Here is a 12,239-nt window from a genome sequence, read left to right on the forward strand (position 1 = left end):
TGTTAACAAAAGTGAATCCAGGCTGTAAATGTACAGAAAAGTGGCTTATATTTTAAATACTCAGCAGTGGTGTATCTTTTCTTCTCAAACAAAAACAGAGTCAGGCAAGTTTCTTTGTTGTCTTTGGCATGGTAAGTTAAAAGTTTCTTGCATCACATGGAGGGCATAGCCAACTCTAATTGTAAAGTCTCTTAGATTTCTTATTTGCCATCCCCCCATTGTTAGTAAACCTTCAAGTTCAATAAAATGACATATTTGTTAAAAAAGAAAAAATCCTTTTTTTTTTTCTTTTTCTTTTTTTCTTTCTTTTTTTTTTGCCTCCCAAGTGCTGGAATTAAAGGCGTGTGCCACCACCGCCCGGCTAAGAAAAAATTCTTAATCACTATACTGCCATAGCAATTTCAAGAAACACTTCATTTTCTAAGCACAAATGGCCATTCATTCACATTAGCATAATATGAAATAGCATTATAAAATAAAAATGCTGGTTTTTTTTTTCAAATTTCCATTTCTTCTACTTTGGTCAACATATAAAGTATAATAATAATAATAATAAAAACAACTGTTATTTATTAAGACCAGAGACAGTATTTCGGGAAAAGTATAACTGAGGACTAACAACAGTCAATGCTCTTAACCACTGAGTCATCTCTCTAGCTCTGAAGTCCGGGGAGTTTTAGAGCCAGTTGAAGATACTCAAGCTAGGTATTATAAATGACACTCATAATAAATCTCTTACTAACTACACTTATGGCTGAGGAAGAAAAACCCATTCAGGATCAGTGTGGACAATTTCCCCATCAAGATCTTGCCTAAAGATAAAAATAGAACTGCAGATGTATGATCAATAGTAGAACACTTGTCTAGTATGCATGAGGCCTTGCATTCAGTGTGCAGTAGTGGAGGGATAATAGATAGAAGAAGCACTAGCTAGAGGACAATAACCAATGAATAAAAAGGAATGCCAACCACACAACCTATTCTATTGCTCTTAGCATCCCGGAAAGCTTCTAGTGTTAAATATAAATGAGTGCTTTATCACTTTATTTTTATAAAAATAGGCAATAAAAGCAGCATCAGTGCTACAGAAGCTGAACAAAGGGCTGGACAGATGGCTCAGCATTTAAGAGCACCGACCACCACGCTTCCAGAACTCTGGTTCAGTTCTCAGTACCTACTCGGAGGCTCACAATTATCTGTAACTCATAAGGGGATCAGATATCCCCATCTCAAAATAGCAACAATTACAAAATAAAACAGTCTAATGTAAAGTGAAAATATTCTCTATTAAATATATATACACAGTAAACATTTTCAATTTAATATATAGAAAATATTTAGTAAGTCAACCATTATTCAAAATCAGTTTACTAAATATAACCTACAAACTTAGAAATTCTAAAGTTAGTAAAAAATAGCTTTGCATTCCAGATTCAGTAACCTATAGCCAACGTAGGTCTGAGAATATTTATGTGAAAACTTTAAAAACAAATCCACAAGCTTCGATGCCAAGAAGCTCTTGCTAACAAGAGCCTGTCCCTAGAAGCTCTGCCAGAGCCTGATCAATACAGATGAGCATGCTCTGAAGGAGCTGAAGGGGATTGCAACCCCACAGGAAGAACAACAACATCAACCAACCAGACCCCTTAGAGCTCCCAGGGACTAAACCACCAACCAAAGGAGGGACCAACCAAAGGAGCTGGACCCATGGCTACAGCTGCATATGTAGTAGAGGATGGCCTTATCTGGTATCAATGGGAAGAGAGGCCCTTGGTCCTGTGGAGGCTCGATGCCCCAGTATAGGGGGATGCTAGGGCAGTGAGGCTGGAGTAGGTGCGTGGGGGAGCACCCTCACAGATGCAGGGGGAGGGGGCGTGGGATAGGGGTTTGCTCAGGAAAAATTGGAAAGGGAGACAACATTAGGAATGTAAGAAATAAAATAACCAATAATAAAAATCCACAAGTTTTTAAACTATGTGGTTTTCTTAGTACACCTGCCATAGTTGTAGCTCCTACCAACCAGTCTTGCATACTAGTTCTACCTTTGACATATTGTAGTATGTGTGTGTGTGTATATAAGTTCAAGTAACCCTCATTTTACTTAACAATGGCCCCAAACCCTAAGTATAGGAATGATACAAGTAAGGTATCAGGGCATAAAATGTCCAAGGAAAGAATTACAAGGCAACCCAGCAGGGCATCTTGGAAACAACAGTAAACATGCATATATGGCTTGGTTTTAGGAATCCACAGGGAATCTTGGAACATACATAGCTAATAAGAAAACTTCTTCTGAGGTGGTTAAATGCAACTGATTACATAATCTAAGTATTTTTTTTTCTCCTATGAAAGATTTCTCTGTATAGCCTTGGCTATCCTCAAACTCAAGAGATATGCCTGCCTCTGCCTCCTAAACACAGAAATTAAAGGCAAGTGCTAGGGCTGCCTGGCTTAATTTTACAATTTTATATAAGAGCCCAACTGAGCTCAGCACAGCTACTGTCAGACAAGCAGAATTCCTACCCTAGCTTGACTACTTAACAGCTCTGGGACCTTGGGCTGCTTTGATATTGACCTCTCTGGACCTCCATTCTCATCAACAGTAAACACATTACCTGACAGGACTTATTGTAGGAAATCAAATACAACAAAATACAATTAAAATCATGCTCAATCAAAGCTACAAGATAAGCTAGGAGCTACTGAGTTGTCTCACAGTACTCATAATTCTAGCACTACCTAATGGATAACAAAATCTCCAAATGCTCATCTCATAAAAAGTGGTAACACATTTATATATAATCCATTCATTCACCTGGTAAATTTTAAATCATGTCTAGATTTCTTATATTACCTAATAAATATTAAATGCTATATATTGCAAAAATGTCTGCACACATTCAGTATAGACACAAATATTTCTCTAAACACTTTTGTCATTGGTGACTAAATCTAAGTGTAGCACCTGAAAACATGAAAGACCAACTAACAATATTATTGCTGTTCTAAACCTTTTACAGTAAGATAACTTTCTAAATAATCCTTTTCCTCAGCCATTCTTTGTCTATTTCTCTACTTTTTTTTTTCCATTAAAGGCCCATCTAGCGAACAGTATAAACTTAATACCTACAATAGAAATCAATACATGTAATAAGAAGTCAAATCTAGACTAAGTACCACATTTAATGCTGGTTCTGCAATGTTAGTATAAAATTCACTTAGCTCTCTAGACCATCCAGTTACCAAATATAACCTGGACAAACTGGGCCAACAGTTTTCAGACAAGAAGATTAAATTCGGTAAGGTATATGAATTTCTCAAAGCATATATAAACATGACAAAATTATAATCCTTTACAACAGATTATGCAACATAAATATATAAGTGTAGTGGAATAAAAATGAGTACCACTTCTTTTTCTAGTTGCAATAAAGTTCTAAATTCAACTAGAAAAACATAAACAATAGTGGCTCTTAAGTTTTACAAAATTAAAGACTAAACTTTGTACTAAAATTGTCATCTAAAGCCTTCTTTAGGACACAGACCATTATAATCCCCCTTTTATTTTCTTCAAGATAGATTCAATATTACTTCTATTTAAGCCTTTATACTTTTGTAGTACTAAAAGGGTATGTTGTAACATTAAACACAGCATGCTTCACTTAACAGCAGACACGCTCAATGATAACCATAACATGTGATTTTGTTATTATGCAATGTGTAATACAGAAACTTATATGACAGGTCAATCACTGTATGTACCCTTTTCATTTATCAAGAGGTCCAGTGAACATTAAGATGTATGAGGCTACTGTACACGTAACATGTAACTATTACAATGAGTTTGTTTTTGTAAATAAAGTACATTCCAAACCAATAAAAAGCATAGCATAGTAAACACATAAACCAGAAATAGTGTGTAAGTACATAAATCAGCAATAGATTCTATTGGTTCTATGAATAACTCAAGTATTATGCACCATGAATGACTTATATGAGATCTTTAAAATGACTGGTAAAGTAATATATTATCAGAAACACACGAGCATTACGTTGTGCTATGACCACAAGACTGTTATGTCATTGTATCATTACTGTACTAAATATAAATACTAGAGGACAAGTAATACAAAGTATTTTTATATCTAAATGTAGAAAGTGAAGAGTAAAAAAAATACATCATAAAAATTTTCACTCCACTGTACTCTTGTCAGACTACTAGCATATATGCAGCTGTTAAGGTGACTGAAACATTACTGAAGTTTCATTTACAGGAGCAGCAACCTTCCCATCCTACACAACGAAATATGTGATTCTAAATCCATGTTGTCAAAAGGAACGGAAGGTTCTGAAGATGAGGAAAAATGAATGTAAGTCTGTGTACACAGTAGCAAGAATTTTCATTAGAAAAAAAAATCAAAGTTTAAGATAAACCATACAAAAATTTTATTTAACTGAAAAATTAGAGCCTTAGGTACAGTACAGCAAACTGTATTTCAACCTAGGACAGTCCTCAATTGCTAGCATTAAGTCCTTCAATATACATGCCTAACAGCACAAAACCCATTTTAAGCATACTAAAAAGTAACAGATTTAAGCTCACTAAAGCAAATATATTATCTTTATTATCTGCTAATTACAACTGACCATACCTTAAATTGGTAAATTGACTAGACTCATATCTACAACATTTCTAAGTGTCCAGGAACAGTCTGACACTCTCAGTCATGCCAATCAATTCACACACACTCTTAAGATCAAGATACACATGCCATATTTATACTAAGAACATTAAAAAGAGACACAGCTGTCTAAGAATGAAGGTATAAGATAACCAAATGAAAAACTAGGAACAACTTCAACAAGAGAACATAATCTACCCATTCTTACTTATAAACCTTCAAAACAGGTCCATTTTTTCTAGGTAAACACTGGAAAAACTGTTGGTAGTATGCATGACTGAGATGCTCCTAGCAAGGTGGTGGATGGATAAATACACTTTTACAACTTTCATGCGAGACTCACAATAACCTCAAAGAGAGAGATTCTATCAAATAGACGTCTTCTTGGAGCTGGGCGTGGTGGTGCACGCCTTTAATCCTAGCACTTGGGAGGCAGAGGCAGACAGATTTCTGAGTTCGAGGCCAGCCTGGTCTACAAAGTGAGTTCCAGGACAGCCAGGGCTATACAGAGAAACCCTGTCTCGAAAAACAAAAAAAAAAAAAAAAAAAAAAAAAGAAGTCTTGGATCATTTCAAACATTAAATACTTAAAAATATTACTGCCTTTCAAGTTTTGAATGAGTTCATATTTAAACGAGTTACCATCTACATAGTAGCGGAAAGAAGCACATCTGTAGTCTTACTAGCAAAATCTGTCGAAATCGAACCGCAGTATAAAAGTGAAAACATTTGCCCTAGGATAATGTTCTTTATAAAGAAAAGCATTTGCTTGAGAGAAGGAAATGCAAAGAATCTACGTAGATTTGGGAATTTCAAGTAGATAGCCTAAAAATTATTATGCGCTTTTAATGACTGGCTAATATTAAAAATAAAATAAAGCATCTCATTAGTGAGATAAATTTAAATACCAATGGATTGATTATCTCTGCAAAGCCTATTATAATTCACCTTTTATGTTATAAAGACATATATACATGGCAAGATTTCATCCTCAATGACATGACATAGCTAGAAATACATGCGCATATCATTAAGTAGAAGTATTTAGATTGCTTTTTTCTTCTTTTTTTTTCCCCCGAGACAGGGTTTTTCTGTGTAGCCCTGGCTGTTCTGGAACTCATTTCTGGTCTTGAACTCAGAAATCCACCTGCCTCCCAAGTGCTGGGATTAAAGGTGTGTACCACCACTGCCCGGCTTAGATTTCTTTACCAAAACAAAACAAGACTCCAAAAAAACCTAATTTATTTCATTTTATCTATTTTTGCTAAATGAGAAAGTCATAAGATTCCCATACTAAAAGCAGGGACAATGTAAAGTCACAAGTAACCTCTAGACACACATGTATCAGTTGCTTTCTAGTGTGCATTGTAGGAAACAGTATCTACTTATTCAATTCATTCATTCAACAAGTATTACTGAGCACCCAGAATGCACAAGAACTGTGCTCAGCACTGACAATTCTTAACAAGAACAACTCAGTTCTTGCTAAGACCTTATAATCTACTACTTGTTAGGAAAACAGCAAATCAGAAAACATCAAGGAAAAAATAAAAGAGGAAAATGTCACCAAGTGCCAAAATAAAACAGTAAAAATTCCAAGCATATCAATGTGTTAAACAATTTAGAGAGGAGGTAAAGAGTGTTCAAAACTGTTTGAGAAAATAATTTAGGCAAGCAAAGATGTCACGGTGATAGTGATCTTGAAAGCAAGAAGGCAAGGACAGCAGTATAAGCTTAAAGTCAAGAGCTAATAGAACCATTTAAGGCACCATGAAAAGATTAGTATGAACTCGTATTAGGGAGTATAAAAACATGCATTATTGAATGCTGCTTTGATGTGTATTACAGAAGCTCTTTCAAACTTAAAGCTGTGGAATTTAGACACTAGGTCACAGATATACAATACTGGAGATTCTTTTTTTTTTTTTTTTTTTTTTTTTTTTTTTTTTTTTTGGTTTTTCGAGACAGTGTTTCTCTGTATAGCCCTGGCTGCCCTGGAGCTCACTTTGTAGACCAGGCTGGCCTTGAACTCAGAAATCCACCTGCCTCTGCCTTCCAAGTGCTGGGATTAAAGGCGTGCGTCACCACGCCCGGCAATACTGGAGATTCTTAAACAAAGAAATTCATTTTACTTTCTATTTTTTGATAGGAGATAGAATTAGCCCTGAAACAAGAAAACCAGCTCAGAAAGCTTGAATCTCCAAGTCACAGAATAGGACAACCTGGCTGCTACGGATTTGTGAGTGTCTTCTCAGTATTAAAGTAAGAAAACCAAATTCATTTGCAAGATGTAACTACTCGCTAATATCAAAAATTACCCCCCAAAACAGGAAACAAATCAATCCATAAAAGTTTGATAAAGTCAGAAAATTGAACCATGAAGTGTTAATTAACTCCAGAAAGGAGCTCAAGACTTCATCTCATTCTTTCTATAAATCAGAGGAAAGTTAACAATCAAGAACAGAGCCAGCTAGCAGCACTCTGTTGGGCAAAGCAAAATCAGCTGACTAAAAGTACAAAATTTAATGTTCTTAGTGATTTAAAAGCTCATACAAAAAGAAAAGGAAAATGGAAAAGAAGATACTTTAAAGACAAAATATGTTTTATTCTGAATGGATATGGAGAAAGACAGCTTTATACACAATCATATTTTAACAGAAATTTCTACTGGACCACTTTGAATATTTTTACTATGCAAAAAATTTTTTTTCAGTAAATATTTAAGAATAAAAAAAGACCCCTGCAAAAACAGTTCCTTCTATCACATACTATTTAAAGTTCATTTATCTGATTTATTTGTAAGGTCCTTTCCAGCAGTCTACTCTTTTAATTCTGTAACTGACAAGTATAACTTTCCCCAAAGTTATTTGCATCAGGAGGTAACAATTTACTCTATGATAGGTAATTGAGATAAGCCTGAAAGCAATTACGGTTGTTATGTTTGTTATTTCTAGGTATTTGCTAATAGATTCAGCCTCAACTGGAGAAAATGGCACTCTAGTTTACCTTATACATTAAGGGTAGAAAACCGTAAACATATCACTTCTTGAAGTAACTAGCTGCATTTTAACTTTGCAACCCCTTTTTAACCCTAGATAATTACTGTCTAGTTTGCATACTGTTTTATAAAGAACTATACAATGTCTTGTCATATTCAGTAACATTTCAAAGACCACAATAATCTAGCACTTTCTTTATCTTCGGATAGTCTAAGCCAAGTAACTTAAATGTGGGCAGTGCAGCAGATAACAGGAGGCTGAGCTGTTTCAGGATCCTGACACATACCAAAATTCACACTTTTCTCTTGCATTTAAAAAAAAAAGCCATAATATGTGCATATGACCAAAGGACATCTTGTATAATTTAAACCATCTCTGGATGCTACCTAACACGATATACATGCTATCTCTGTAAGTAATTATACAGTTGTTTCATGCGTTAAATGGGACTATGACAAGGCGAAAAGTTTGCTTGTGATCTGGAAATTGTAATTTATTTTTCATGTACTATAAGCGCATGTTAGATGAAATAATGGACACAGAATTCTGCAGTTATAAAAGATCAACTATTTTTGAAGATTATAAAGCCCTTGGTCCCAAAAATCTAAAACAGTTTTTAACAAACTGGATGGCAAAACTATACAGGTACCCTGCTTCTTCTCAATCATCTTTTCATTATAATTACTATTAATAATCCTGAGCATATGCAAAGAGAAGAAATGATGCAGGAAAACAATCAGTTCATCATTAAGAGAAAGTTCACAGAGCTTTAAGAAAGAATCCTAGAGTCCTTAAGGATTCAGCTTAGCTTTACCATAAGCTAGAACCCATACTCTTAGGTAGGAAGGGGGCACTAGATAATGACCTAATTTTGAGAAAACAGCAATTTTCTTGAGACTTTCAGATCTGGTCTCCCAAAGTATTCATTATCCTCACAGAGTGAGAATGCTAAACATTTAAACAATCAGGTGCATAGAACATACTGGACTAAAAAAAATAGTAGAAAACCATGAAGCAAAATTCAAAATATCTGAAGTGTGTTAAGTAGCAAGTAAACTTATCAGGAAAGTGGTCACTGGCACAGCTAAAGAGAAGGGGCCGTAAAACAAACTGTGACCAGTGTATGCCAATTACTTAAAAAAATCAAATCTGCACTGTACTAAAAATGACTAGCTGGCATCTCAGGACTGCTAGTGCAACAGCACCGTTACAGCAAGGGTAGGCAGGTCAACCCCTTGCAAAACTTACCTTGACTGGCCCAATGGAAACAGAAGGCCCCAGAAAAGAGAGAAGCATCTGGCAGTAGCAAATTGTTTTATTTTATCTTTCTGTGGAAAGAAACTAATTTTAAATAAGAACCAGAGCATTTAGAGAATAAATATTTTTTAAAGCTCATTATCTAGCTTGAGCAGCTCTACCAAGAACAAGAAGGGTATTGTGCTGCTTAGAGATGGAAAGATACAGGAAAAGAATCAAAAGAGTTGTCTCTGCATCTCCTAGGGAGTTTTAAAGTATTGTTATTCTAGAGTAACAGAGCAAAAGGATCTTTTATATAAGGAACTCCTGCAGGCAGAATCTTTTCAGTTTGGTGCCTTTGAATACAATTTTCTTATACAAAATTAAGGGCTATATTCCAAATATAAAAGAAAACCACTTAACACTGAGCCATTCTACTCTTTAATAGTAAAATAAAACAAAAGACAAACAAAAAAACCACAACAAGTTCCTGTTTCCACTGTAATTTCACCAATAACTTTAGCCTTCATTGCTTAAACCATTATCAAACTCAATAGTACTCATTAGCAAAAGAAAATATACAACTGACTTTTTAAAATATTCTGCTAACCAAAAATTTCATGACTTATCAAGATATTCAATTGGAATAACCCAGCCCACCTAAGAATCAGTGTATTATAGAGAACCTAGCATAGGACACAACTGTTGATGCTGCAACTCAAGTTCTTGCCTTTCTTGAACATTCTCTAGAAAATCTACCGGTGTTATTGAGTCATCTTAAAACCTTTTAATCCAATCACTCCTACAAAAACATCCATTTACAATTTGTGCTAGAGACTCAAGGGGTAACGCACAAGTAGGAGTGTAGAAGCAATTATCATTCAAAAATTAAGTAGAAAATGAGCTACCTATTTGGCACTGTCCAGGGAAAAATTAGTAATAGAGCAGAAAATCCCTCCACACCCCAAACAAGAGGAAGATACTCCAAGAATAAAATTCATTCTAAATGAAAACCCCAAGTAACTATAACTACTATTTTTCTGATGCTAGGCTTGACACATTCACCATGATCATCTTCTGATATGTATTTACTCCTAGACCATTAATAATTATAATGCCTGAAATAAGTCACTAAGTTAAATAGATCAGATGTATACCCTCACTTTACATTATTTGCTTGGTTTTCAAGATAGGGTTTCTCTGTCTTGGAACTCAGTCTATAGACCCAGGATGGTCTTGAACTCAGAAATCCACCTGCCACTGCCTCCCAAGTGCTGGGATCAAAGGCGTGCGCCACCACAGCCGGCTTATAAGATTTTTTTTTTAAAATCTTAACTTTGTTGAGGAAGTCAGTTAACTTTTTTTTATACAGTCTTGCTACATTCAAAATTTGGTAACAGACATGACCAATGTAATGTTTTGTCTTGTTTGACTATAGTCCGTGGATATAAACTAACCTTTAAACGGCTGCAAGTACAACACTGACTTACATCTTAAATAAATCTTGACACAATCAAACAAAACTAAGCAAGCCAAAGTGAAAGCATCTTCTTACTTGTCCCATTGGAGGCCCTCCCATAGGGGGCATCATCTGTGGCATCATTCCATGAGGTACAGGAGGCATGTTTGCTCTCTGACCCATAGGGTGCATGCCCATTGGTGCATAATGCATGCCAGGATGCCCCATCTGAAAAATAATGAAAAGGGAGAGACACACAGTTAAATGCTTCTTTAAAATGTCATTTCAAAAACAACAACTAAAACCATCAATTAAGGCACAATATTAAGTCTCTGTGATTAAGTTACATGATTAGCATATACTAACTTTAATCTTAATTACACTACAGTGATTATTAGAAGGAGCCTGAAATTTTTCAAAATAATGTAAAAGTTAAACCCATTAGCGGATTACTACCCCTCTCCGATGACTTAACTGTTAAATGACTGATCAGACTTGGTGATTATGTATTGAATTCCAACTTAAAAAATGTTTACGGTGAACACAACTTCGTCACCTTTATACATATAACCAGCTTATCCTACTTAAAATTACTTTAATATGGACGAGACCTAAAACAGAGTGCGGGTACCCAAGCGTACTTCACTAAGAAACGCATGTTTTAATAGAGTTAAAATATCAACTGTCATTCTGTCCCAGGACACTAAACGCCAGTAACAAATTCATGCCGTTTTAGGGAGCTTAAAATATAATACTTCCATTGTTCCTGGCTTGAAACTAAGTATCCGCAGCCAATTCGCCCAACGGAATCCCCCCAAGCCCTGCAAATCACCACCACTCCCGGAGAAATAAGGCGCAGCAGCGGCTCCTTAAGTCCCACAGACTTAGGTCTCTCCACCGTAAGTCAAGCCCGGGGCTTTCAGATGCACAGCCCGCCCGGGGCCCAGCACCTTCCTTCTTCCTAAGGCATCTACCTAGGCCAAGACCACCGGCACGTCCAAGGTCCCACCTATTTCTTTGTGCCTTCCCGCCCTCCACCTCTCCCCCTTGGGACGTAGCCCACCATCTGCAGCTCTCTTGCTGGTATGCTCGTCTCCGTTTGGAGAAAGCTTCCTGTTTCTCTGACTCGATTTTTCATTGTGCCGCTTACCCCTACCCCGCCGATCCCTTACCGAGGGCCGTCTCCTCAGGAAGCCGTCAGCAGAGACCCAAGAACTGGAGCACAGGTTTGAGCCGGACAATCTCCGCTCCCCGTCCCCGGGACCCCGCGAGGGAGGTTGGCTCTCCATTTCACTCACCATGAGGCCTCCACGCTCGGCTCCAGTCCCCGGCCTCATCGTCGGGCTCAGACTGCTCCGTCGGCGGCCACTGCCGCTACACATACCAACAAGAAGCGATCTGAGTGGCTGGCGCCCGCTGGGGCCAAAGGGTAAAGGCTGCCCTGAGCTGCGGGGCGGGATCAGCGGGGCCAATAAACTGACAGGCTTCCCTACTGTCCAATCAGAGCGCGAGACCGACACGCAGCTCTGCGGCGATTCGCCCCCTGCCTCACTCGGCGTCGCCTGCATGGAGAGGGGGGGGACGGAGGAAGTTTCTGCGTCGAGTGCTCTGCCGGGGGAAACTCTACCAACTTCCCCCAGGAAAGGGGACGCGGCGGGGACCCAGATCCCCGGGTTCGGGCCACCGCACCCCGTCGGTGGGTGGGGGCAGTGGCGTCCAGCCCCCCACCCTAGTGACGTTCGCCCCACAAACCTGAGGCCACCAGGGGTGGGGTGGGGGGGCGGGGTAAGCGGCACCCGGCGTTAGCGGCCTAGTGCGCGCGCGCGGTTGCCGTGGGGAGGGGGTCGTGCCTGGGAGGCGGGGG

The 12,239-nt window shown here is 37.8% G+C and overlaps 1 protein-coding gene across 8 annotated transcripts in view; it reads right to left on the bottom strand.

The window, feature by feature from the left end:
* Prpf40a (pre-mRNA processing factor 40 homolog A) overlaps nucleotides 1-11,757 on the bottom strand; it is a 53,380-nt gene extending 41,623 nt beyond the window's left edge. For 4 of the 8 annotated variants that reach the window (XM_021192049.2, XM_029535942.1, XM_029535944.1 and 1 more), the window contains exons 1-2: nucleotides 11,548-11,757; nucleotides 10,472-10,603 (exon numbers count right to left, since the gene is read on the bottom strand). In XM_021192049.2, coding sequence (XP_021047708.1) covers nucleotides 10,472-10,603; nucleotides 11,548-11,757 — 342 coding nt within the window. The remainder of the gene's footprint in view (nucleotides 1-10,471; nucleotides 10,604-11,547) is intronic. The other 4 variants (XM_029535947.1, XM_029535946.1, XM_021192050.2 and 1 more) reach the window with 1 other exon arrangement.
* Between the last annotated feature and the right edge of the window lie 482 nt (nucleotides 11,758-12,239).

Source organism: Mus pahari, chromosome 3 (genome assembly GCF_900095145.1).
Source record: "Mus pahari chromosome 3, PAHARI_EIJ_v1.1, whole genome shotgun sequence".
In the NCBI taxonomy this organism is placed as follows: Eukaryota; Metazoa; Chordata; class Mammalia; order Rodentia; family Muridae; genus Mus; species Mus pahari.